We start from the raw sequence: 26,706 nt of genomic DNA on the forward strand, positions 1-26,706 counted from the left end.
GCAGATTTAGATCAAATTCTTCTTTCAAATAATACAATTCTAAGCAAAACATCCCATACAAACAATCACCAAACATATAAACCTGGTTTAAAATGCAATTAGACAAATTCATGAAGAATTAGCTCACCAAGACGACAGAAGCACGTCTATAAGATAAAATGGCTGCAACCTGTAGCTCAAGGAGCCCTTACGTGGGGGATGGAAGCTGGGAAAGTGTGTCAGGGAATGGATCTGCCTGTTCTGTTTTTTCACTCGTCTTGGGCAACCAGTACTGGCAACCAGCAGAACATACTGACTAGAGTCAGACCTTTGGTCCAATCTCATGTAGTTTTTCTTACTGACACTCTTCTGTGACTATCCTCTCTGGCTGATCCACCAAGAAAATAACCATTCTTAAAAGTTTTAGAAGATGGAATGCAAATCTCATTTCAATTTCATATCAACCCATGCTCTTCCTTCTAGAAACCCTAAGGAACTTTCAGAACCTCAGTCGATGATATAAAAAAAAAGTTTCCCAAGAAGGAGCAGGATTTTTAGTGATAGACAGATGTTTGCCCCATCAGCCACTGAGCAGCCTAGAAGAGCCACACTGAAGGGCTCTGGAGAGAACACAGTGGATGCAGTTACCTCCGTGTCCATCGTAGACTGAGAACATGGCTGTTTCACTGTCCAGCTCGGGTATGCAGTTGTGCGCATCCTGAAAGAGAGAGCAAAAGTCTGGAATGATGTGGATTGCACTAGTCCCCATAGAGAAGTGGGTAGAAGGCACAGCGAGGCTACGAGCACTAACACAGGGATTCTCAAATCTGGAGGGAGAGCAAGAACAGTAAGAAAGCCTCCTCTCACATTCTCAAAAGCTTACCTGACAAGCACTTGTCTCCAAAGGGGGGGAGGGGCACAGATCTTTAATGTTACGGTGCTCTCTGCACTAGAGCAGTAACGCAGCCTTGACACCATGCGATTGTACCGGAAACCCCTTCAGATCCTCAGTACAACAACTCTAGGTATGGCCAAGCTCAAGCCAGAATCAAACTCCTCTGCTCCCAGTACTCGCAAGGCCTGCATTACTGTAGTAGCTCACAGTTCTTAAAGAACATGAGGCAGCAAGCCATGCTCTACTGCACAAACTGGTACAGAGGTGAGGGCTGTCCAGCTGAGCATAACTACAGAAATACAAGTTATGCTGGTACCAATATACTGGCAACCTCCCACACACAGACGAATGCAACTGGCTTAGGGTCACCTGTGGAGTCTGGCTGTTCCCATAGATGCTCTCTTCTCCAGTTCTTGCCAAACAAGAGCCATGCAAACTGAAGAGCCACGTTGATGCACTGACAAAGCTAGAAGGTCACATATGGAGCCTCCTGACCTCACGCCTTGAAGCAAATATAGCTTTGCCTTTACTTATCCTGGTGAATATGGTCACAGACAGCAGCAGTTGTCTACCCAAACAGCCCAAAAAAGAGGCAGCCCTGCAGGACCTAGGATTACCACCACATCCAGTGAGAAGAAACAAACCAGTCTGGAAAACCTTCTCTTGGGACAAAGGCTCTTTTCTGCTTTTCTTGCCATGTGCGATGCTCCATGAAGGCACTGCTGGCCTCAGGTGCCACTACCTGACAAGCAAGACAAAAAGCCCGGCCTCTCTCAAGCATCTTTTAAGCAGCTGAGCAAAGGACAAGCAACTAATCAACTAATAGTGCAAAACCCAAAGTACAAACCCAGATATCACTTCCTAAGGTAAGACATACATCTTGGTTCTGGCAACTATGCAGAAACTCTGAGAAGGTCCAGGGGCAAACCAGCGGAAAGGTGTGTCCCAGGGGCATTTTGGGCTTAAATATCAAACTGCATCCAACCTTTCCCCATGCATGTCCCCAAACTACAAAGATAAACAACATACAAGCTACATACACTGAGCAACCTTCCCCTCCACAAGGTCTCTCAAGAACATCAGACTTTGAGGAAGGCACCACCCAAATTTTACAGCCAGGTGCCTGACCTCTTTTGCCCTATAGGTAAGCAAACCAAACCTGGCTGTTCCAATGCAAGGCCTAGAACTGATGGATGGACTGAATCTTTCTCTTAAACCTTCCCCCTGCCCAACTAATCTCCTGACATTCCTTAAAGTTCAAGCCCTAACCTACCAACTTACTGTTGGCAGACCACACCCCACATGCTTTTGTTCAAGAACAATCATGTGATACTTCAAACGACTTGATCTAGTCTCTGCTGTGGTTCAAGTTCACCACCTTGAAGTTAAATGTGCTACAGTTGCCCCAAAACCACTGTGCTTAATCCAAGACAGCTGGCTCAAAGATTTGGATGTGTTCACAATGCCAGCCATAACACAGAATTTCTATATACATACACACACACAGAGTATGCTACAATTGCTGTGCAGCCAAGCAACTGTTGAACTCTTCATTTTTGTTGTAGGAGTCCTTGGATAAGAGCTCTTTGCCCTCTGGAGTCCCACAATCTTATAAGACAAAAACTCTATTCCCCTGCAATTTCTATCAAGTGCTAAAGAAAACAGGAAAAAGAGAGGCTCAGGGTTTATGCAGTACTTAGTGCAATGAAACTCCTGACACTGTGATGAAAATAAGTGTCTGAAATTACAATCTTAGTTCAAAATGAAAAAAATTACTCAGAATTATAATGTAGGAAATTTAACCAGACAGCTCACTGGAGATAGCAAATGAAAATAAGAATAAACAAAGAATCAGCATTTTAATGCTCACTTTTCAGAGCATTTACAGAAGCTAGTGAGACAGCAAAACCACAACAAACTAACTGGGCTAAGTCCCAGGTGACTAAACAGCAGTTTAATTAGAGCAAGTAATGCAGATGCTGCTAGGGAGGAGACCCAGTACTGGCAGCAAAAAACGTTTCTCTACTCCATTTGTAGAGCACTCACCGCAACTCATCCTGACCCCGAACCAGGGTGCTACAGTCAAGGAGGGCAGACAGACACGGCCAGCACGTGTTGGTAGGAGTGGGTTCAGCTCCTGCGCTGTGCACAGGGCTTGCTCTACACTGCTCTGGACAGGAGGGCCACTGGCTCCTCAAGCTGGGCTGCACACCAGCCCCGGCAACTTCAATGGTACAAGCAGTTCAGAGAGCACCCGATCGACCACCACTCAGACCACCTCTGCTGCCAGCACAAGGGGCTGCCAGTTACCAGTCTCCATCCTTGCTCCCAGGTCTGGTAAGCTCACTGCAGTGACTGCCTTCCAAGCTAGCCATCACCTCATGCTCTTCAGACTGAGCAACAGATCACAAAACCCGGGTGCCAGCTTTCTGCTATCTAGCCTTCCCCTCAAGGGATTCTAGGTCTCCCCCAGCTACCTCAGCTGTTCTACAGCAGTACTGAGAAACATCAAATTCAGTTTGATAAATCTTCATATTTTGAACCAAATTCTTGCACTTTTTGAAGCAAGGGCCTTTTTTCCTGAGCCCTGGAGTGAAATGAAGCTGCACACAGGAGTTGTTGGTGTCTCATCTTGGAGATACAGTCAGAACAACAGCAAAGAGCTCCGAGAGGCCCCATTCCACTACCTCCAAAGTGCTTCATGCACCTTTGTATCCCAGAGCTCTCCCCCCTGAACCATAAAGCTGTCTTCAGCTTTTTTCCTTTTCTTATTCACTCATAGTACCTAACACTAATTTTTGTTGGTATCCTTATCTTCTGGGTCCCTCATCTGCCCAAAATGTTTCCATACTCACAAAGCAACCTCTCTGGACTAAGAATGGATTTTTATTATAGTATTTCTTCAGAGTCCTGTATACGCGTCACCTGAGGGCTCCTAAAACATGACTTAAAGGCAACAGATAACTCCTTTATACAAATTTCTACTACCCAAAAATGCCTGTGTCGTACCACTTGTACACGCCCTGACTGGTTTCACTAACACAACACATAACCAAAACCTTAAGCATAAACATTTGCCCAGAACTTTCTCCAAGCCTTACATGAGCAAAAGTACAATTAAACATGAAGAAAAGGAAAAAACACAAACCAAGACACAGAGAAGAGCACATAGCACTGGAATGCCAGAAACTGTAACAGAACTGTTGCTCAGCTGTATGTGAAACATGTTTCTCTCCCGTTACAGACTTCAAAGCAATTTACAGCAGGTTCAACTTGTAACGCAAGCACTCATGCCATCTTTTCTCATTTCTCGTGATAACAAAACCATGTCTACACCAATGGCCTCAGTATTGCTTCTACCAACAGGGAGATAAGCCTGGGAGATGTTGGCTAGTGCAGAAAACACAGCTGCAAGCTCTGGGCCTCATCCAATTTCCATAAAGGTCAACAGCAGTAAGAACAGACCTCAAATAAGTGAAATTACAAGCCAATGCTCCACCTGTGGGAGGGCTACTTTAGCCCACCACCACTATAAACAGGGGCAACTCTCTACTCACCCTCATCCAAGCCTGCCTCCTTAAAACACACACTTCCAACCTCTGTGCACCAAGGATGCCAGAACGATGTCTGCATTCAGCCTCTTACACGAGCTAATCCCCTCGCAGAGATTATACTGCGTATCACCTCTGTGCTCCAGTAATGTCTCTGTGCCACCATTTCACCCCTCCAGACGTCACTGTGATGGACGAGCTGAGACACCAGCAGTCATGGTCAGCTGAGTACACACATATCTTAAGAGCACTCTCCTGCCTCTTCTACCGTGGAAATGTGAGCCCACACTTTCACAAAGCTCTGATGCACACAGAAAAGAGGAAACACCTGGTCACCGTTTTGTCACCAGTTAAGACCACTGTAACATTTCAGTAGCAATAAAGTATCTGATAGCATTGCTCATGAAACTATTTGCAAAACCTCAGTCCCCAGCAGTCTGAATGGAACATCCTCTCCAAACTAGCCAAAGGGCTACAAACAAGAAGGCTGCTTTACCGTGTTCAGAGAAGTAGTACCCTGGGAGGGGCTGTAGGGACCAATACTAATCCTATTTAATTTAGCCTGTTTGCTGGTTGCCTGGAAGGGAAAATAAAGCAGCACATTAATGGCACTCAGAGGGTGTTAAATTCAAAGAACGAGTAACTGCTTGCAAGGCTGAGGAGTCCCAGCAGCTTGACATTGCCCTTATACAAGCAGCTTTACAAAGTAGTTCCAACAGACTCCCTCACCGGCAGGAGCGTGGGCAAACATCTGGCTCCTGCAGTCAGATTTCTATCTTGTGGTAATTCATTTGCCCCATAATTAGCCTAGCTAGTAGGATGGGAAAGCCAGGACTGGCTACAGGAGGCTGAGAGCAGCAATGAGAATTCCTCCAATAAATTCACCTAAGGAAAAAAAAAACAAAAACCAGGGAGAGAGAGAACAGAGACTGACACTTCATTTCTGCCTGGAAAGAAAAGCAGAGATTTTCCCAGTGGATTTTTCATTTGCTTTCATTCAGTGCTTCATCCCAAGCACTAAACTGCCCTTTCCTCCACTTTTTAACCCAAATCTCTCCTTCCCTGCCGGGATTTCTCCGGACTGCCTGTGCCAGGCGCGCCCCCGCCGAGGAACCGCGCCGCGCCCCACGCAGCGGGGTGTCTCCCCGGCAGCTCACCGCGGGAGCCGGGACAAGCGCCAGCCCAGCGGCGTTCCGGCAAGGCCATGGTAGCACCGGGAGCGGCAGCCCTTCCCCGCTACCGACGGACACCGCGGCCTCAGCGCCTGGCGCCGGCGGGAGAGACCGGCCGCCTCCCCGTCCCACCGGTGGGCGCCGGCGGGGCCGCCGCGCCGTCCGCCTCCCGGCGCAGGACGCCGAGCAAGGGCCGGGGGAGAAGGAAGCCTCCCCGCCGGGCTCGCAGCGCCGGGGGCCCAGTGGGCCGCCCCCACCCGCTGCCCCGCTCACCTCCATGGAGACGCGCCAGCCCTGCATGGCGCTGAAGCCGAAGTGCAGCGGGCGCGGCCCAAGGCCAGCCCCGTCCCCGGAGCTCTTCACCGTGTTGGGCTGCGACAAGTAGGCGCCCATGGCGCCGCGGCGGCCTCCGCCAGCGGACCCGGCCCCCGGCGCACGGCGGCCCTGCGCGGAGGGGGGCGGCGGGGGCGGCCGGGCCACGCGCGACCGGACTGGGCGGCACCGGAGGGCGCGAGCGGCCCAGCGCGGGCGGCAAGGCAGCGAGGGCGGCGGAACCACCCACCAGCGAACCGCCGAGCGGAAGTCGCGCGGCCGGAAGCGCGGGCTATAGAGTCGCCAAGGGGGAACAGCGCTCAGCCCGCGCGGCCGCGGCACAGGGGCCGGAAGCGCCTACCATAGAGACGAGCGGCGGCTAGCGCGGCGCAGGACTGACAGCGCGCTCCGCTCGGCGGCCTCAGGCCCGCGGGGCTCGGGCGCGCCCCCCCGCCTCCGCCCCGGCCTGTCAGCGCGGCGGGGCCCCACGCGGGACTGCGCACTGGCTGCGAGCTGCCCCGCGGCCCCCTCCTCCCAGCGCCACAGGTTCCCCCGGGCCGGCCGAGCCGCGCTCCAGGGACTGCGGTAACCCTTCGGGGGCCTGCTCGCCCTGCCGACTCGGGGGAGACGGAGGCCGCCCCAGGCAGCCGCGCTTCGAGCAGGCTCATCGTATAGCGGGGAGGGGGAACAGGGAACTCGGGATCGGCGGTACCACCGCCTGCCTGTGGCGGGGGGCGGCCCCAATCACTCGCCCCGCTGAGACGGCGAACCCTCACACCACGCTGCCAGGTGTGCCTCCCGCCGTCACTCCCCCCCACCCCCCCGGAACCTGGTGCGCCCCCACTGCCTTATATAAACTTAGCCCCACCCACCGACCAATCAGCAGAGGCTGACGGCCCTTCTCCTGGGCTCTCATTGGCTACCGACCGGGGCTAGGCCACCTCGCCCTCCCCGCCCGCTTCACAGTCCTTCACGCAGTGAGCACGCGGGCGCCCCCTATCTTCCTTTATGCGTCGGGGCTCCGCCCACCGGCCAATTCGCGAAGGCTGGCGGCACGCTCCCGGGCTTTTATTGGCCGTCCCGCGGGAGGCCCCGCCCCGGACGGCGCGTTACGTAGCGCGGCGGTTGGCGGCGGCGGCCTGTCGGTGGAGTAGCGACGCGTTTGGGGACTGGGAGGTGCCGGGCGAGCCCGGTAAGTGCGCGGCTCGCGTTCCTTCTCCCCCCCCCTCCCCTCCCGGTTCCCACTGCGTCCCTGCATTGCCTTCTGCCTCGGGCCGGAACTGGCTTGGTTGCGCGCTGCCAGCAGGCCCGGGGCGCGGCCCGGCCCGGTCCGGCCTGGCCCACCGGGCCTGGCCTGGTCTCATAGCCGCCTCGCCTCACGGCCCGCGCCTCTGGCCCGCAGGTTCTGCGACGTCAGAATGTCGGAGGGTGATTCCAAGCAGGTGCCGAGTAGCGGCTCCGACTCGAAGCCGGAGTCTTCGTCATCTGGCCCAGGACTGACCTCGGTGTCTGCGCCGGTGACTTCTGCCGCGCCGCCGGAGGAGGAGGAGGAGGAGGAAAGTGAGGATGAGTCTGAGATCCTCGAGGAGTCGCCGTGCGGCCGCTGGCAAAAGCGGCGTGAGGAGGTGGGTGCAGGGGGCCCGTTCCCGGGGCTCGGGTGCGCAGGGGAGCCCTGACCAAGCCGGGCCGAGTGTGGGACCTACGCGGCCTCTTGTCCCGCCCCACCGGCTGTCCTCTTTCCACTCGTCCCCGGGCCAGCCCGGGCCTGGGTGGTGAGGGCCCATCTTGCTCCCGGGGTGGGAAGGAGATGAATGGCCCTTTGCAAGCTGCGTGGCCATCGTTCCTCGGACTTGGGAATGTCGAGACTGGAGTGCGGCCTGCTTTTCTCCCTGCACATTCACAATGCTACAGGCTCATCTGTACGGGTGGTGTCAGGGCCAGCTGTTGCTGCTGTGTTGAGCAGGGAGTGTCTCCAGCACTCCTACATGCACCTTGTCTTGCAGATCTTTTGCTCTGGAGATAAAGAAGAGTGGCGACTAGATAGCCCATGGTGGTTGCTCGGGAGCATGGGGTTGAACAGTACCTGCTGCGGAGGCAGCTAGTTACCCACTGTTGTCAGCTTTTATATTATTCCTTAGTTTTGGTTTGCTTTGAAATCTTCAATTAGGATAAAGCGTAGCCAGTTTGTGCAGACTTCTTTCTTGGCTTCTCCTATTCACATCCAATTCTCAGTACATGTATTGGAATTGCCCTTTATGAAAACACAAGTAGGTTAGATCTTATTGTTTGGACCTATCCCTTTTTCCACTCATTGCTGTGCGCTGTTTATCTTGTTGGGGGCTGTCTCCCCAAACTGGTTTCTGCTTCATGTTGGCTTAGTGAAACCTGTTCTGGCTGGGCAAGCTCTATAGCTGTGGTAGTTGCTGAAAGACAGAAAATGTTCACTCCAGTACTGTGGCACAAATGCTGATGCTGCTTTTCTCAGCCAAGTTAGGGCTGAGCATAGAGGTTTGTCTATTTTACCCTTTATTGTAGTCACAGAGTAGTTCAGGCTCTGATGGTGGTGAAAGAATCATTTATTCTGATGTAAATTTGGAGGTCAAAGTAAGGTCAAGGATTCCCTGCTGTTCCTTACCTTTGCTTGCTTGGAAGCTGTCTTGATTTTGTTAATGTAAGCTGAATTCTAGCATGGTGTAGTAACAATGTACTTTCTTTGGTGAAGCTATGTGGTTGGGGTTGCAGTGGGGGAGGGTACCTGTATGAAGCTTTAATTCTGTCCTCCACAACATATTGCTTACGATAACCTGACGTTGGGGAACAAAACTGATGTTCAGTTTGTGTATTCTTTTCAGTATGTTTTAATACTGATCATTCTGACACAGAAAGATAAAATTTGCTTCCAGGCTTTTCTGTACTCTCCTACATAAAAAGTAGGATTTGGTAGGCTCTAGTATTTTCTTTGGATTTCAGTTTCCCCATCTGCAGACAAACTAAGGCCCAAACATAAGTTCCCTAACATTTTGGCACGGCTAAGTTACTGTCTTCTGGCTTCAGAATGAGAGTGGCTGGTTGGTTTGAAGGCAAACTGCCTCTATATGTTAGATGTCTGAGCTTTGTTCCACCTTATAGGTAGAGGAATGACTGTTCAAGGCCACAAAAGAAATTGACTGACCTGGGGTAAACCTGGGGCCTCTGATTCTCAAGCCTTCATCCGTCAAGGTTGCACCACCTCCTCACAGGAACTGCTGATTTGGTGTCTAACTGATACCAGCCGCAGTTGCCTGCATGGGGGCCTTATGACTTGTGCATATGAAAAACACGCAGCTTCTAGTGATCAGGCAGTTAGATTATGTTTTATATCTTAATTTTGCATGTAAATTTGTGGCTTGATTAGACCTGAGCTTGTGTGGAGTGACATTCATTCATTTTAAGTGTATGATCTCACACTCTTTTTGCTGTCTTCAGCTTTTGGACTGATCCATTCCCTGGAGTTAACTTTCCCACTGCAGTTGTTCCAGCATGAAATTTATTTTGGAATAACAGCTTTGCTTTCTGAGCATCTTGGCATACTGAACTGTCTCTTGCGCTAGTGGAGTCACTGTAAAGGGCTGTCAGCATCAGGGCCCAGTCATCACTGGTTATTCCGGTCAGTGCAGCCGCAGGGACAGGCTCATACTTGCTCCCCCTCAGCAGTGAGGAGGTGTTACCCCACGGAAAAGGATGTGCTGCCCTCTGCTGCAGTGATGCAATCCTGATTCTTAATCTCAGCAATATCTTTGGATACTGAATTAGGCAGCCACCTTGGAAGCAACATGAGATGACCTGGGGAGAAAACGGCACATGTGATCGCAGGAGGAGTAGGATTGTGTGCACTGCGTGTAGTCTGGGTGTTATGTTCTTTACTGCTTCCTTTGAGTTGTGTATGTGGATGTACATTTGGAAATGCAATAACCTCACTTTATCTTTTATATTTATTATTTTTGAATAGCTATAGGCTCCTCATAACCCACTTCCTAGAGCAGAGGTGATGTCCTCGTTGTGGTTTAACTCCAGCTGGCACCTAAGCCGGTGAAAGGGACTGTGTGGAGAGGGGCCCCGTGAACCCGAGGGAGCAGGCTCTGTCTCTATGGACGGGAGGGGCGTACGTGCTCAGGCTGTTCACCGTGAGGCAGCAGATTTCAGGGGAACGAGCCGCGGGGGGTCCTTGCGCATCTCTGCCTCTCGCCGGTGCCTCCGCGGCAGGTTCTGGGTACAAAATGATCGTGGGGCGGTGGAACGGCCTGCGGTGGCTGTGGCAGCTCCCCTGCTGACCCGCCGCCTTCCGCCGGGCGCACAGACGCGTTTCTCCACCGGGGGCAGCCGTCCCGGCACCCCCCCCCCCTCGCCGAACGCGCCCTTCCCCCGCTGGCTCTTAGCGGGGCTGGGGCGGGCCGCGGCAGCGGTGGGGCGGGGCGGGGCGTCTCTCGAAGTACGGGTGCTCCAGCCAATGGCAGGGGCCGAGAAGCGTTACATCACCAGCGTCGGCTGCCATAGGCTGCTCACCGCCCTGGCCACGCCCAGCACCGCCTTAGCTCCGGCGGCGTTGTGCTCCCGGTGAGGGCAGAGCGCCCCCCGCTGCCCGCCCCTGCCCCCCTCCCTCCCTCCCTCCCTCCCCCACCTCCCGCTGCCTGCTCTGCGCCCTCCTAGTTCCGCCGCAGTGATCCGAGTCACGCAGCAGCCCCGACCCGTGCCCGGGTTCTCTGGTACCCGGGGCCTGCCCGCGCGCATCGGGCTCAGTGCGCTCGGTGTGTGTGCAGGGTGAGGCAGCAAGTCAGCAGGGGCTGTCTTGGGCGGGGGGAGGTTTTGGCTGTTAGCACCATCGAGTTGGTGGGACTGGATGATGAGGGGCTGGAGCACCTCCCTTGTGAGGAAAGGCTGCGGGAGCTGGGCCTGTTCAGCCTGGGCAGGAGAAGGCTGAGAGGGGACCTGAGCGATGCACACAAGTACCTTAAGGGCCGGTGTCAGGGGGCCGGGGCCGGGCTCTTGTCAGCGGTGCCCAGCGACAGGACAAGGGGCAACGGGCACAAACTGCAGCACAGGGAGCTCCGTGGGGAGAGCAGGAAAAACTTCTTTCCCTTGAGGGTGCCGGAGCACGGGGACAGGCTGCCCAGAGAGGCTGTGCAGTCTCCTTCTCTGGGGACGTCCAGAGCCCACCTGGACATGATCCTGTGCAGCTGCTGTAGGAGAGCCTGCTTGAGCAGGGGGTTGAACTAAGTGACCTCCAGGGGTCCCTTCCAACACAAGCCATTCTGTGATTCTGTGATTGTGAATTACTTGGCCATATTTTAGCTACAGCAGCCTAGGCTAATCTGTATTGACTAATATAACTTAAAATATATTGGTTCCCAAGGGGTGAATAATGCTGGGCACAAGGCTAAACTGGGAGAGGAGCAGCGGGAGAGCAGCCCTGCAGAAAGGGGCCTGGGGGTGCTGGTGGGCAGCAGCTCTCGAGGAGCTAACAGTGAGCCCTGGCAGTCCAGAGGGCAAACTGCATCCCGCGGGCATCAAACCCAGCCAGTCAGGAGAGGGGCCTGTCCCACTGTGTTCAGCGGTGGTGCGGCCTCACCCAGAGTGCTGTGTGTGGTGCTGGGCTCCACCGTTTGAGCAGGATGCAAAAGACCTTGAATGTGTTCGGAAGAGGACAAGTGAGCTGGTGAAGGGCTGGAAGGCATGTTCTGAGAGGAGCGGCTGAGGACTCTGGGTTTGTCTCATTTGGAGAGAGGCAGGCTGAGGGGCGACCTCATTGCTCTCTGCAGCTTCCCGAGGAGGGGACATGGAGAAGGAGGTGCTGAGCTCTTCTCCCTGGGATCCAGGGATGGGACGCCTGGGAATGGCTCAGAGCTGTGTCAGGGGTGGTTCAGACTGTACACAAGGAAGCATTTCTTCGCCGAGAGGGCGGTCAAACCCAGGGACAGGCTTCCTGGAGAGATGGTTGATGGCCCGAGCCTGTCGGTGTTTAAGAGGTGTTTGGACAATGTCCTTAATACCGTGCTTTAGCTTTTGGTCAGGCAGTTGGACCAGATGATCCTTCTAGGTCCCTTCTAGCTGAACTATTCTATATTCTACGCGATTCCTGCTTAAACTTCAAATGTAAAAAAGGGTTGAGTTCATTGATTGTAATTTTTCTCAGAGGTAGGGAGCTTCTGTAGTGTAAAGTGTGCAATTGCTGTGACAGCTTAGTCTTTTGCAATTAAATGCTGCTGTGAAATTTTGAACTAAGAACCTATTTTAACTAGTCAGAGAATGTTGACCTTCCCCAAAGTTCATGTCTCTGTAGAACATTCAATGAATAGTGCATGTAGTCATGTTTTTGTATACCTGAAGGGTGAAGGTGCGACCAGGGTGAGATGCTGGGAGGGGAGGGTTGAGGGTAAATGTGGCATGTCCCATTAGGATACTTATTTTCTGTTGGTTGAACAACTTATACAAGAGACTTAGTATCACTCTGCTCTTTCCTGCACTGTATTACCAGTATAGGCATTTTCCAGTGTCTATCTCCTGTCCTTAAGCGCTGCAGAAACCGTGGCAATCTGCTTTCTTATGCTGCTGCTGGGTATGCATTACAAGTGTGGATCTCCTGGTGTGTTGCAAACTGGATTGCTTTCCTACCTGAGCTGAATCCCTCTCTACAATTGTAACCACGCCCCTGCTTACTTTCCTGACATGCACAAAGGTGAGGGTTTAGCCTCTGCAAGGAGCTGAAGATAAACTTTTAACAGGGGAATCTTGTCTTGTGGCAGAGGCATAAAGGACCCACAGCATGAGGTTAGGGGAGTCACTGGCAAGCTCTCCAAGCTTGTGCTTACCTCGGTCCCTTTTGGCTTTTATTCCTGATAGAAACCTACTTTCCCCAGGTGACATTCTATTTTCTTCTTTCAGCCAGTATGCATGTATAATTTATTTTCCTTCAATTGTCCGAGTACCTTCAGAATTACCTACTATGCCTCCTAGGAATAGAAACTTCTTAATAGATGGATTGCAGCGACACGCTTGGAGTTCATTTTTAGACTCCTGCCACTGGCTGGTATTAAACCTGAAACTGAGGGCTTGGGCTCAGTGCCTGTTCCTGAGAGCTACACAGATGGAACAGAAAACTAGCTTAAACATAACTGTAGGAGAGCTTGTGCTCTGATGCAGCAGAATCTTTTTAGTTTTTAGCCCAGTGTTACTGTGTTGGGCTTGGCAAGCTCTTATTAGTGGGAGAGACTTAACCATTCACAGACTTAGACAGCCCTGTAGTTTGTCATGTGTTTGAGCTATTTATTAACGATATTTCTTTCTATACCTTTTATGGGTAGGAAAAGTGTGATTGCATAAGCCAAGACTTCATAATAATACTTTGTTGACATCTTTGTAACGTGCTTATTTACTAAGCCATTTAGTACTATTGAGTGAATCTGTATCATATTGTGGATGGGGGTACAAGCAGGTTCCCTTGTAGGTATATATATGAGCATCTCTATCATGGTTAAGAAAGAGAAAAGGACCGGGCACACTTGGGTATGCTAGGTTTCCTCTTCTGCAGGCACCTTGTGAGGTACAGTCAGTTGTGGTACAGCATTTGCCAAATGCTGCTTCATTCCATGGTTAACAGAAGGCTTTGTAAGGATGTATAGCCTGGCACTTAAAGGAGAAAAGAGAGATAATGAAAGAAAGAGTACTGGTCTCTGCTTATATACCTTTGTCCTTTCTCTGAGAATATGTCAGGCCACTCAAGATTAGCAGGTGAACCTTGTACCATTCTTGCAGTCCTGCTTGCATCCAGTCCCTTGGCTGGAAACTTGCCCAAGTGCTGACTTGCTCCATCCTGTGTGGGTGGCAGATATAGGGGTTGTACTTTTCTACAGATCCTAAATTTTGGGGGGTGATTTCTGGGGTGGTTGAGTTCTTGCTAGCCATCAACAATGTCCCTTGGAGAAAGAAATGACCTTGTGCTTGTCTGATTGTTGATCTGTGCTTGATGTATTACTAACTTTTTTGCAAGCTCAGCTTCTGGACCACTTTCCACATTATACTCCCACTTCAGTGGCTGCTGAGATTGAAAGGTTCATTTTTGCCTCATCCCTGGAGACAAATCTCTTGTAAGTGTGTCTGTGCGTACAGGGTTGCTATGTTGACAGGGTTGCTATGTTGATTAATTCTTCTTTTCCTATCTCTAGTATTTTCCACTGTGAGGTAAATTAATGAAAGGTGCAGTCCTTCGTAGCTTCCTTTGCTGTGGTGTGCAGACCAAGATAGGATGATGAAATTCCATGTGGACTTGGGTGTCAGGTCAAGTGCGGAACTTCAAGAGCAGTATTTGAGGCAGTATGTGCTGTGCCTGTGAGTGTATCAGTGTTCAGTCTTGTCTTGCTGTTCTTCGTTGTATACCATTGCTGGAACTTCAGAACATTGAGTATAGGCAGCACCATTGCCATTAGTTTGATTTTCTTCTTCTTACAAAAGAAAATGCTGTCATTTGGATAAATGGTTCCCAGCCATTCAGGGGGCACTTGGTGGCTAGGTGGCTGGATGTTATAGCTGAATTTTAGTGCTCAGGCTAACAGGTGCTCTTGATCCATGCTAGTGCCATGAAATCTTAAGGAAAGAACTGTGGTTTATGAGGAGCTGAACCCAGAAAGACAAGAAGTTACATGCTGGGTCTACTGCATCTTTTTTTTTTTTTTTTCAAATACTTATTGTTGTATTTTAACTCCTAATGGGCGTCTGTTTCTCACATGATTTTTAATCTGGAGCCAGTTGATGAATTTTGCACCCCTGTATTTATATTTCTTCAAGGAGATGGAGTGCAGGATTCTTGAAGAGAAAATGTCAATAGACTGGGTGTTTGGATTCTGTGATGCTTGAGTCTGATTTCTTAGCCACTGCTGTGACTGGAAAGAAATTTTCTGAGACAGTAAAAGATAAGCATCACTCTGTCTTTTCTTATCACCCATCTGAGTTTCTATATGTGGGCAAGTGAAGCATTGTTCCTTGGAAAAGAATTAAAGGTGCTCTGAGCTTTGGATTCTGCTGCTGGAGAGGACAGGTTGCAGAGATTCTCAGTGCAAACTAGTGGTAGGAGGGCTGCCAGCTTTTTGATAGGCTTTGGCAATGGACCTGGTTTTTTTCTGACTGGTGAAGAAAACTAACACCATGCTGTAATTTTTATGATTTTACTTGACTGTTGGAAAGATACTGAAAAGAAGGAATATGTGCAGCCTTTTAACACTTTTATTGGCTCATCAGAGGGCTTCCTGGAAGGAACAGCCTTTGATATGTGCTTGAATGAGATGAGGGGCACTGCAGGATGTAGAGGGAATTGAGCCTTTGTCTTGGTCCCGTTGTCTACAGAGCCAGTATGTTCTTGCTTATTGACTGTAACAGGCAGCTGGCAGCTTGTTGAGTGCCGCCCCAGCCAGCATCACTTCTCTGCCTTTGTGCTGCCTCAGTGGGGGAGTGGGAGCAGCCAGGGCAGCTGTCTGCTGCTTTTCCAGCTTTCCTGGATGGTTAGAGGTGCTGGTTACACTCCAGCTGCCTGTAACTGAGGGATAGGGTTTACTCTGCATTCTTCGTAGAGCCATTCTAAAAATACCGTGGTCAGTGTAGCTTACTAGCAGCACCAGAGCCTTCCCCTTGTTAGACCTGTGTCTCTTTAGACCCACATTGGGAGGCCCTGGGAAGTGGTCATGGTGTCATGGTTGCTGCTGCCGGTTTGGTGGGGGTCAGGTGTTAGTCAGGCTTACGCTCAGGAAGGAGCTTACTGCTGGGCCAGCAGAGGGGGGAGGCTGCTCACCATCTCTGTTTCTAGGTCCTGCCCTGCCGTGAGGCCGCAGCAAATCCTGATAGACAGAGGCACTGTGAAAGCATGGCCAGCCATAAATAGGTTAGCACAAATGGGAGCACGGTGCTTTTCCAGGCATCCCGTGTTAACATGGGTGATATGAATAGCTATATCCTGTTTCTAAGGATCAGTGCTCAGGGAAAATCCCATTTCATGGGTGTTTCTAGTACCTGTCTTCCAGGCCTTCTGTCTCTGTAAAATCTGTCCCCAAGACCTCTTGTCCTAACTTTCTGGCTAGTCTGCCTGTAGCGCACTAGCAGATCTGTGTGCTTGCATGTGCACGTACACAGATGTGCTGGCTTGACCCTGGCTGGACGCCATGTGCCTACCAAAGCTTCTCTATCACTCCCCTCCTCAACTAGACAGGGGAGAGAAAATAAAATGAAATGTTCGTGGGTTGAGATAAGGACAGGGACATTGCTCAGCGATTACTGTCATGGGCAAAATGACTTGGAAATAAGTTTAATTTATTACCATTCAAATCACAGTCGGGTAATGACAAATAAAACCAAAACTTAAAACCACCTTTGCCCTCCCCTTCCTTTCTTCCTGGACTCGGCTTCAGTCCCAATTTCTCTACCTCCTGCCCCGCATAGCAGTGCAGGGGAATGGGGGCTGCAGTCAGTTCATCACATGTTGTCTTTAACACTCCTTCTTCCTCCAGGGGAGGACTCCTCACACTCTTCCCCTGCTCCAGCATGGGGTTCCTCCCACAGGAGACAGTCCTTCATGAACTTCTCCAATGTGAGTCCTTCCCATGAGCTGCAGTCCTTTATGAACTGCTGCAGCATGGGTCCTTCCCATGGATGCAGCCCCTCAGGCACAGCCGGCTCCAGTGTGGGTCCCCTGTGGGGTCACAAGTCCTGCCAGCCAGCCTGCTCCAGACCAAGCTTCTCATGGGGTCACCTAGAGCATGCTTGCACAGAAAACAGTTTGAAAAATAATTTAACAAAAAGACAGTACAGGTGACAGTGATCAGGCACAGGGCTGTGGGCTAGCAACTCATCTTGATCCTTCTTTTTCCACACTTTTGGCCCTTCCCTCAAACGTGTTGTTGTGCCCAAATACTCTTGTTTGATCCTGAAATTGCTCATCTCCAGCATCCTGTTTTAAGTCCTATGTTCCTTTACACAGCACCTCTACTTGGCTTGCATAATATTGCTGAGGGAGCTTCTCCCGTTGAATTGCCTAGGTGGGTTTTCCTAATAGGGAGAGTGACTTAATTGCTCATCTTTGTGGCCTTGGGAGTCCTTGGTTAAGTGTTTCATCCATCATGGATTAGGCTGTCTGGGTTCCCCACCCTGTTGTAGTTTTTGTCATCACTGATGTGGTTCGTGGTTCTACTTTGAATAGCACTTACCCAGATATCTTTCTACAGCAATTTGGTGAAACATTTTTTGCCTGTTAATTCAGGGAGACTTCTGCAGCTCTGCCTGGAGTCGAGCAAATAATAACAATGCAGAAGATGGAAGAATACAACTTCTTAAACTGTGATTCCAGCAAGGATAAAGAGAAAACATGTAATTACAGTAGTCTCCTCAATAGAAAATTAGTATCTTGTGAAAACATGGAATTCTGCTCTAGCTTTTTCCATGTTTAGTTGGCAGAGCCAGAGCTTCTGCTGTTAAGCCACTAAATAAGAAAGTGAACAGGAGAAGAATGGAAAAAAAGACTAAGGTGTTTTGCTATGACATGTTCTTGGAACTATCAGGAGCTGAGGAAATTTGAGCCAGGTAGTATATTTGGACTATTGTATTCAGTAGTTAAAAATGCACATGCTTCAGATAGCTAGTTTAATTTCAACTTGCAGCCATTTTTACTTCTGATATTTATCCTGTGTTAGTCAGCTTTATGGTTTAATTTATATGTATATAAAAAAATTAATGTCAGGATCAAGTGTTTCCTCATCATTCTCTTTAAAATATGATGTTTGATCGCTTCATTGGTTGCTTTCTCATTCTTGTATTATCAGAAATGTGAAATAATTTATATTCATATTCTGTGTGCCGTGAGCGATTTTTACAAGCCTGTTCAAGGTTCGTACTTACAGCACTATACCAATTTTTATGGCGTTTTATATTCCTTTCCTCATAATTCCTAATATTGATCTTTTAATGCCTCCTAAGACTATGTGATGTTTTTCAGAGTTATCTGCAGTGGTTTGAAGATCTCTAACAAGTGCAAGTATCACAGCATAACAGAATGGGCTAGTGCAGCATCAAAGTAGCTAACTTGGAGTTTATCTTGTCTGTTTTTCCCCCATTTGTGGTGTTTCGCATTATTGGCGCTCACCTGAGCTTACTGCCCCTGGGTTCAGTACTGGGAACTTCCTGAAGCTTCCACTCAGTTTTATTTCTGACTGTTCTCTGGGATATGAACTGTTGGTGTCATATGTTTGATGAGGATTTTGATAACCGTACAGGAGTGATAATAGTACAGTAAATATAGAGGTACTGGTGAGTTACCTTCCTGATGGACTTCTATCTGAATGGTTTATATTTGTAGGATACTGGGTGTTTTTCCCCGCTTCCTTATTTGTTTTGCTGTGCTGTTTCTGTTTCCCTTTGGGAGGTAGGGATGGGAAATTTATCATCTCTTCCTAATTCCATAGTTCAGCTCAGTAAGACTGAACTCTCTTTGACTCAGTTGGGTTGCTCATTTATTTTGAAGTGCCAAATGAAACCAAGCATTTGTCCCTTTGGGCTCTTAGTAGACAATTTACGTATTTGTTTCTGTTATCCATTAAATGGATGGGAATGATGCATGTCTCCCTGTGGGATATCAAGAGCAGTGCTTTTTCTGGACAAAGCAAATTGACTCGTCATACTTTTTTGTTGCTAATCTACTGACTTGAGAGTTATCTGACATGAATTTTCAGTGAAGCCTGCCCCTCAGTATGTGGTTTAGCTAGAACTGTCAAAAATGCTTTTGGACAGGCTGCATTGGCCTCTGGGCTGCAGTCCGTGTGACAGTGGTATGGTTCAAAACTCACTGCTGCTCTGCAGAACAGTTGTCATTCTCGCTGATGGGGTGGAACTGGGCTCCTTGAACAGTGTCCTGGCTCCAGGCTGTGTTCTGCCCTTCGTGGTCCAGCTGCGTGGGTCAGCACAGAGCAGGAATCTCTGGGAGGTGGCAGGGACACTACTAGGTGTGCTTAAAAACTATGGTTTTGGTTTGTTTCTCAAGATGGCATTTTCTGGGCTGTTGCGTGTGAAATTACAAGTGAGGGCAAGCTCCAACTCATGGGAGACTTTTAATTCTGTATTTAAATGGTCAATGTGTTCATTTGGTTACATAGACAAGCTTATTGCTAATGTATTTTATCTTATTACTTGTTCCAGCACATAGCTGTGTGGAAGAACCAACTGTTGCATTGGTGAGGGTCAGATTTGCTTTTTCCTTATACTTCCGATTGCTGTATGAATTGGCTTGTAATAGCCACGGTAATTGATATCTCCCTTTCCTTGAGATTGTTACATTACAGTAGTTATTTTTAATTTTCTTTTTGATTAACCACCTTTCAAGCATTTTACTACCATGAATATAATTGCAAAGGCCAGTGCTGTCAGTTTAACTAAAGTGTGTAGTAGGCTTGCTTCTTTTTGTTGAATTTTTTCCCCCTTTGCCTGCAAGCAGATCTTGCATTCTTTGATTTTGTTTCATTCTAGATTACCTTCAAATTTGCAACACAGATGCTTTTGTTTCCTCTTTCTGTTGGTAAATGTGCTACTTCTTGTTTCACCGCAGCTCAGTGAGAAGTAATGTTCCTCTGTGGTCCCGCTACTGTCTTCTATAGGTGTGTTCTCTCTGTTCTCAAGCTTTTGCCAAGCTGGTTGAGCAGAGCTTTTATCTTTTTCTCTGGCCTTGAAGGAGCACCCAGGGTAACTTTTTAACATAAATGTGCTACTTTTAATGAGATTCTGCTCTTCTTGTAAGTGTCTGGCCTAATGTGCTGTCATTCCTGATCTTTTTTCAAAGTGCAGTTTCATTCTGTACTGATATTCTAATTATTGTGGGGTTTTCCAATTTTTATAATATTTTTTCTTGATTGTAAATAATTGCTGTCACTTGTGCCTTAGGCTGGCTGTTTGTTTTTTCTTTTAATTGACAGATCATGTGAACTGCAGAATGCCTCTCCAAAAGTCTGTGTTCTTTCAGTGATAGATATCCAGATGTTTGAGAGCTATGGAAAAAAATATGTATTGGACAATTCAAATAACCTGACTAAGGGAAATATCTTTCAAATATTTTTCTCCTTAGAGCTAAGTCATGCCTTGAAGTAACAACATTTAAATATTTCCCCCACTGCGCTTTAGTTACTTAAATTCACTTGAAATTTTTTCTGAGTTTCCTTACCTCTTGTTTATATGGACACAGCGCTACATTAGTGTTTCTGCTATAAATTTTTTGTGATTGTGGAACTACTTTCTCTGTTGTCTTCAGAAAATCATGCTAAACTGAGTTCAGTTAACTTCTTCCTTCATAGTTTAAAACCTACCTAGTCCATGTGGGCTTTCTAGGAAAGGAACACTTCAGCGTAATGTTATCTCTAGGAACACAGGGTATTTTATTGGAGCTGGTCATCTTTTGTCATTTCATCAAAACAGTTCATGAGCAGCTTGTTGTTTTTAGTCTGGGTTATAAAAGACTACTGAAAATTAAACAAGCTAAACCAGTCAGTGTTAAATTGCTTGACAAAGCTTGCAGGAAGTTAGGGCAAAGTGAGGAGAGAACCTGTGTCATCTTCATCCTCTGTTCATGCCTGCTCTTCAGGGCGAGAGGAGTATTGCTGTCGTCTCTTCAGGGCACGGGTATACCAGGCTACCTACATTGCTGGTTACACTCCTTGCCCTTCAGGGCAAAGCATGGAAGGCAGCGTTTTCAACATGATATTTTTATTTTGTCTTGCTCTGTAAGGTTCGTTGAGATGTTGAAATTTATATTCCTACAACTACCTCTGTTTGCAATAGTGTTAAGTAAGTTTCATTGCTTCTGAACTGTGAGCTGTTAAGTTTGCCACCATCCGTCAGTCACCAATAGCTGCTTGGAGGCAATGGCTAGGCGTAACCCTCGGAAAGGTACAGGGCAAGTGCTAGAATGTGCTTTCATGAGGGTTTAGGATTCCACTTTGCTGATCACAGAGAGGGATGTGGAACAGTGATTTGGCAATCTGAACAAAGGAGTAATTTGCAGTTGCATTTTCAGTTGTCTGTTTGCATTTTTCCCCTTTTACTCTTCTGCCCAAGTTGTTGAATCTCCTCTTGAGCTGAGAATTACTGTCAGTAATGTCAGATGGGTTTAGTGTCTTGAGTCATATGTGGTGTCCTGGAATATTGCCTATGAGTCATAGAAATTGTGGTAAACTTGCCCAAAAATGGGAGAAGAGATGATAAATCCACATCTGCTGGCTGTATTATCGGGGCAGATTTTGAGTAGTTGTTGTTACTTGATTAATCCAGTAAACCTAGAAGGTCTTTGGATAGTCAGCAGAAGGAAGGGAATATAATAGATGCAGGGGCAGTGGGTGTTGGTAGTCATGGCTTTTATCCTGGCTCTCACTCAATACTAACACATCTGCCTTTCTGTTGGCTCTTGGCTTGTTTATTATTAAATTAAAGCATTTTGGCATTCAGCTTTTAGTTGTATGAGGTGTTCTTATATTACTGTCATTCCTAAGATATTTCTTATACTGAAATTTGAAGGAGTAAATGTTCTGTCCTTAATTATCTTCAGTCTTTCAGCTTTCTTTAATGATGAAACATAACAGACCTTGTCTGGTATTTAGATGTTGATATCTGTGTGTGTGTGTGTATATATATATATATATATATAAAAACCCCAAAAACAAGTTCTTATGGTAAATATGATTAATGTCTCCTTAAATCAAATCTCAGACCTTTCGACCTTCAGTTGTGCAGGAGGCAGGGGGTGGGAAGAGAATGGGATTGTTCATGCTAAGCTGCTTTTCTCTTGTGATTGTTTTCAATAGTTATTTTCTGTAGCTCAGGTTGTCTTTAATTGTGGCCTATATTCCTACCTGTGTCAGTCCATTGCATCTGGTTTTATCATAATAATTTACTGCTCAGTTTACTGAGCAATCTATGTCACTCTGGTTGTACTGTTCTTGCAGTCATTTGTCACTGCAGTATGTCATCTGCGATTTCAGAACATTGGATGTCATTGGGCCTGCTAGAATTCCCTTGGAAGATCATAGAAAAGAGTCCTACCTATATTGATTGGCTTTCAATCTAAGTTGTCAGGCTACTGATGGGGTAGAATAGAATAGTTCAGCTGGAAGGGACCTAAAAGGATCATCTGGTCCAACTGCCTGACCAAAAGCTAAAGCACGGTATTAAGGACATTGTCCAAACACCTCTTAAACACCGACAGGCTCGGGCCATCAACCATCTCTCCAGGAAGCCTGTCCCTGGGTTTGACCGCCCTCTCGGCGAAGAAATGCTTCCTCGTGTACAGTCTGAACCACCCCTGACACAGCTCTGAGCCATTCCCTGGCGTCCCATCCCTGGATCCCAGGGAGAAGAGCTCAGCACCTCCTTCTCCATGTCCCCTCCTCGGGAAGCTGCAGAGAGCAATGAGGTCGCCCCTCAGCCTGCCTCTCTCCAAATGAGACAAACCCAGAGTCCTCAGCCGCTCCTCTCAGAACATGCCTTCCAGCCCTTCACCAGCTCACTTGTCGTCTTCCAAACACATTCAAGGTCTTTTGCATCCTGCTCAAACGGTGGAGCCCAGCACCACACACAGCACTCTGGGTGAGGCCGCACCACCGCTGAACACAGTGGGACAGGCCCCTCTCCTGACTGGCTGGGTTTGATGCCCCCGGGATGCAGTTTGCCCTCTGGACTGCCAGGGCTCACTGTTAGCTCCTCGAGAGCTGCTGCCCACCAGCACCCCCAGGCCCCTTTCTGCAGGGCTGCTCTCCCGCTGCTCCTCTCCCAGTTTAGCCTTGTGCCTGGCGTTACTCCCTCCCAGATGCAGAATCTGGCACTTGGACTTGTTCCATTTCACGCCCTTAATTTCCCAGTATGTCCATCTATGTAGATCCCTCTGCAAAGCCTCTTGTCCATCAAGAGAGTCAATAGCAGTTCCCAGCTTAGTGTCCAAGGAACAGGTATTTATACTGCAAACATTTTTAGTTCATATTATACAACAGTAACCTTATTACCTCAGTGGACTCCTTTCTCTGCTCACAGTTCTCATGTGTGCATGTCCTGTCACTGTGTTAGTCCTTGTTATTATGCATTGTATTAGGAGCTTATGTTCAGCTGATTGTTGAGGTCACCTCAAGTTCTTCTTGGTACCTACCTCCTACAGCAGAGTTTCTTTATACGTACAAGCCCTAGGTTTTCTTGCATTTCAGTATGGTCAGCTGGATGCTTTTAGTCTGTACCCAGTCTGCCAGAGTTAAAAGCACTGTCCATTGGAAACTAGTCTCTTTCTCTTATTTAGTTTTATTAGTTAGGAAATTACTGATAACACAATACTATTGTATAGTGTTCAATTCATTTAAGTGTTGTGGGTGGCAGAACATTTGCATCAATTCTCATTAGCATAACACTGTAGATGAAATAGAGTAAATTTGATGATGTAAAAGTGTCTGCCAAGGGGGAAAGGATTTTTGAGGAAGCCCTTATATATGGAAAGAAGCTTCCAGCAAATGGGATGCTGATGGGGTCCCTAGTGAGGGAAGAGTAGGTGAGACAGTACGAATAGGAAAAGCTGTGAAGCCAGGACTTCAAGGTAATACAAGTGGAAGATGGGTCTGGGTTTGCTGGCCAAATCTTTGTATTAGCTTTTACCTCAAGGGGATAATTGGGTCAGCTGAAAGTGGAGTGATCCTGGGTATGTGGCCAGCTGATGGCGAATAGCAATGGTTGATGGTTGACACTTAGAAGGTAAATTCTATTCTTTGTGTTCTCTGATTAGTTTGAGATAGGAATCTGGTTTGATCACTGTGCATTGCCTGGTGCAGGACTTTAACTATGACTGTAACTTCTGCATGCCTGTGAAAGAGCTGTAAAAGGCATTGCAGAACAACAGATGCTCTAGATGTTGGAGGAAGGGAACACATGTACATCTTTGGATACTGCTACATGTCTGAGGAAAAACAGTATTATGGTAAACACTACTTCTGGGAGTGTTGTTTGTCTTGTACCCATGCAGGTCTTTTAGCATTAAGTGCTTCCACAGCCCTAGCTGTTCTCTGCTTTGAACTCTTGCTTTGTCAGGTCCCCTCCTCTCCCCTTGCTGCTTTCTTAGTGTTCATCTATGTCTTTATTAGGTACAGATGTACTTGTGGTGGGTGAACTTTTGCATTTATTAACTAAAGAAATTATTGTAGCAGTTTCAATGTATAATCAGTTCCTAAGTGTTCCCAACTTGCAACTTTCCCTTTGGTTCTCTCTGCTTGGATCAGTTTCCCCTCTTGAGTTTCATGTCTTACCACCGTTCAGAAAATTCCTCCAGAAAGTTATGTCTGAGCTCTTGACTTTTGTTGTATCCCGTTTGTACAGTTGGAGGGTGGTGGGTTTTTTTGTGGTTAAATTAACTACAGATATCACGAAACATAGAAATCTAATGTTTTACTATAAAACAGCCTTTGTGCAGAAGTAGTTTTCCCTCGGATATGCCCAGGGCTTGCTGGTTATGTGGCCTACAATGTACTCATGTTTGGGTGTGTCCCATTCCTGAAATATATGTGCACAGTCCTGTCCTGGAATGCTTGTTTAATTAAAAGTTAATATGCAAAGTTCATAATAATCAAATGAAGGAGGCATGCTAATGATCTGGTCTTGCTGGCTTAGAACTCACATCTCTCTCCATCCTGCTCATACAGGTGAATCAGCGCAATGTCCCAGGGATTGATAGCGCTTACCTGGCCATGGATACAGAGGAAGGTGTGGAAGTTGTTTGGAATGAGGTTCAGTTTTCTGAGCGGAAGAACTTTAAGCTTCAGGAAGTAAGTCAGTTTGTTTCTCAGCAGGATGTGGGAAACATACCTTGCACCAGGGTGGGATTATAGATATTGGTGATCTTTCATGTGGTTTATCAGCTAGATTTGGAGTGCTGTGCTGCTCAAATGTAGCAAATTCAGCTTAAGCCTGGCCTGTGCAGAAAATGTGACAGAAAAAGTGCACAACTGTTGTTGTGCTATTTCCATGGGCTCTTGTGTTGATTTAGTCTTGGTGATCAAACCAAGCTCAGCTAAGTTGCGGTGTAGGATGAAATCACATACTGTTTGTTCTTAGCATAGGGGCTTGAAGTGTACAGTGTTTAAGGGGACCAAGACCCAAGAAAAAAAGTAAGATACAGGCTGATGTGGTCCCTGATGTAACATGTCTTTGTCTTTCTGATGTTAAGGAAAAAGTCAAAGCGGTGTTTGACAACTTAATTCAGCTGGAACATCTGAACATTGTGAAGTTTCACAAATACTGGGCTGATGTGAAGGAGAATAAGGCCAGGGTAAGTAAAGCAAACGGTCTTTTGGGGTTTCTCACTGTATGTCCTGTAGGTAATCGTGAAGCAGAGGATAATGTCTCATACTTCTCTTACAGGTGATCTTCATCACTGAATATATGTCTTCAGGGAGCTTGAAACAGTTCCTGAAAAAGACAAAGAAAAACCACAAAACTATGAATGAAAAGGTAACTACTTTTTTTTTCATGTATGCCTGTGTTTGCTTAGTGCCATCAGTGTCTGGAGAGCTCAGCAGAGGATCCTGATGGATGAGAAGGCAACCTGGTGATAACATGTGGCTGCAATTCCTTTTGATTACTGTAAAGTAGTTTAGTTGCAGGTTCTTCTGGACAGCTGTTCTGTTTGTTTCCAGCAGTTCTGCAGTTTCATATGTATGATGTGACAGGCACATCCCTTTCCATGTATGCATACAGGAAAGAGGGAAGGTGTCTGTGCATGAGAGGAGTTAGGAGGGGAGGTGTATTTCTTGACCTATACAGATATGTAGAAACTAAACTGAGCATGTGAGTACTGATTGTCTTAAGTTCTTACTTTGCTACACACATGTACTGGGTGAAGGCTAAGATGCCACAGAATGGAAAATATATTCCTTCACATGAACAGGGTATGAATCGCAGAACTAGGGATTAGTTCTTCTTCCTTGAATGATTTTTATCCTTTTTGCTCCTGTGTCTGTAGGCCTGGAAGCGATGGTGTACCCAGATCCTTTCTGCTCTCAGGTATGCAAGTCACTGATGTTGTGGTGTGGCCTCTTTTGTGCTAGAATATTAAAAGCTGTAAACATACATGCTGCTAAATGTTAGCAAGCTTCATGGAACGGAGCTTGGAGAGCACTTTTAGTCACCCAGCCTGATTCTTATCCCAGTCACGGTCTGCAGAGTGTCAGCGGCACTTCCTATAACAATCCCAGAGTCTTCATTTAGACAATGTTGGAGCCTTTAAAATAGAGACACAGTGCAATGTATGTTTTAGATCCCAGCAGTTGTGACATAGTGAGTGTGGGAGCTGAGCATCAGGGAGCTCTCCAGAGTATCCAGCTTTATAATGTGGATCTAACCGTGGCCAAGAGGATGTTGCGAAGAACTCTCAAAGAAATCAAATTCCACATGAGGGAAGTGAGGAAAATTTTCTTAGTTTTGGCAGGCTGCAGCCCTGTAGCATGCAGTGAATTCATAATTATTGTGGTGTGATTGTTGTTAGAAGCCTGTGTGGATCTATATGTTTCTTGATGTAGATCTTCTGCAGCCATCTTAGTGTGACACAGTTGAATAGCATCTGGGTTTTTTGTTTTGGTTTTAAAGGCTCTTCTCTACCTGAGTCAGATTTGGTGTGTAGCTAGTAATAGCCTCAGAAGAGCAATAACCCAGATGTCAGAGCACTCCGTAGAGAAAATTCTGTTGCCATTTGGCTAAATGTAGCTGTTGATGAATAGCTGGGGTT

General features: G+C 47.6%; 2 protein-coding genes across 5 annotated transcripts in view; one reads left to right on the top strand and one right to left on the bottom strand.

The window, feature by feature from the left end:
* The window catches only part of PPM1G (protein phosphatase, Mg2+/Mn2+ dependent 1G), a 28,312-nt gene extending 22,149 nt beyond the window's left edge, over positions 1–6,163 (bottom strand). The window contains exons 1-2 of one of the 2 annotated variants that reach the window (XM_037392030.1): positions 5,871–6,163; positions 628–697 (exon numbers count right to left, since the gene is read on the bottom strand). In XM_037392030.1, coding sequence (XP_037247927.1) covers positions 628–697; positions 5,871–5,990 — 190 coding nt within the window. In that variant the 5' untranslated portion in view covers positions 5,991–6,163. Of the gene's footprint in view, positions 1–627; positions 698–862; positions 2,743–5,870 lie in introns of those variants that run through there. The other variant, XM_037392031.1, reaches the window with a different exon arrangement.
* An 827-nt stretch (positions 6,164–6,990) lies between these two features.
* NRBP1 (nuclear receptor binding protein 1) overlaps positions 6,991–26,706 on the top strand; it is a 43,303-nt gene continuing 23,587 nt past the window's right edge. For 2 of the 3 annotated variants that reach the window (XM_037392343.1, XM_037392345.1), the window contains exons 1-5: positions 7,328–7,534; positions 24,626–24,748; positions 25,150–25,251; positions 25,344–25,433; positions 25,945–25,985. In XM_037392343.1, the coding sequence (XP_037248240.1) occupies positions 7,328–7,534; positions 24,626–24,748; positions 25,150–25,251; positions 25,344–25,433; positions 25,945–25,985 (563 nt within the window). Of the gene's footprint in view, positions 7,102–7,311; positions 7,535–24,625; positions 24,749–25,149; positions 25,252–25,343; positions 25,434–25,944; positions 25,986–26,706 lie in introns of those variants that run through there. The other variant, XM_037392344.1, reaches the window with a different exon arrangement.

Source organism: Falco rusticolus, chromosome 6, assembly GCF_015220075.1.
Source record: "Falco rusticolus isolate bFalRus1 chromosome 6, bFalRus1.pri, whole genome shotgun sequence".
Classification (NCBI taxonomy): domain Eukaryota; kingdom Metazoa; phylum Chordata; class Aves; order Falconiformes; family Falconidae; genus Falco; species Falco rusticolus.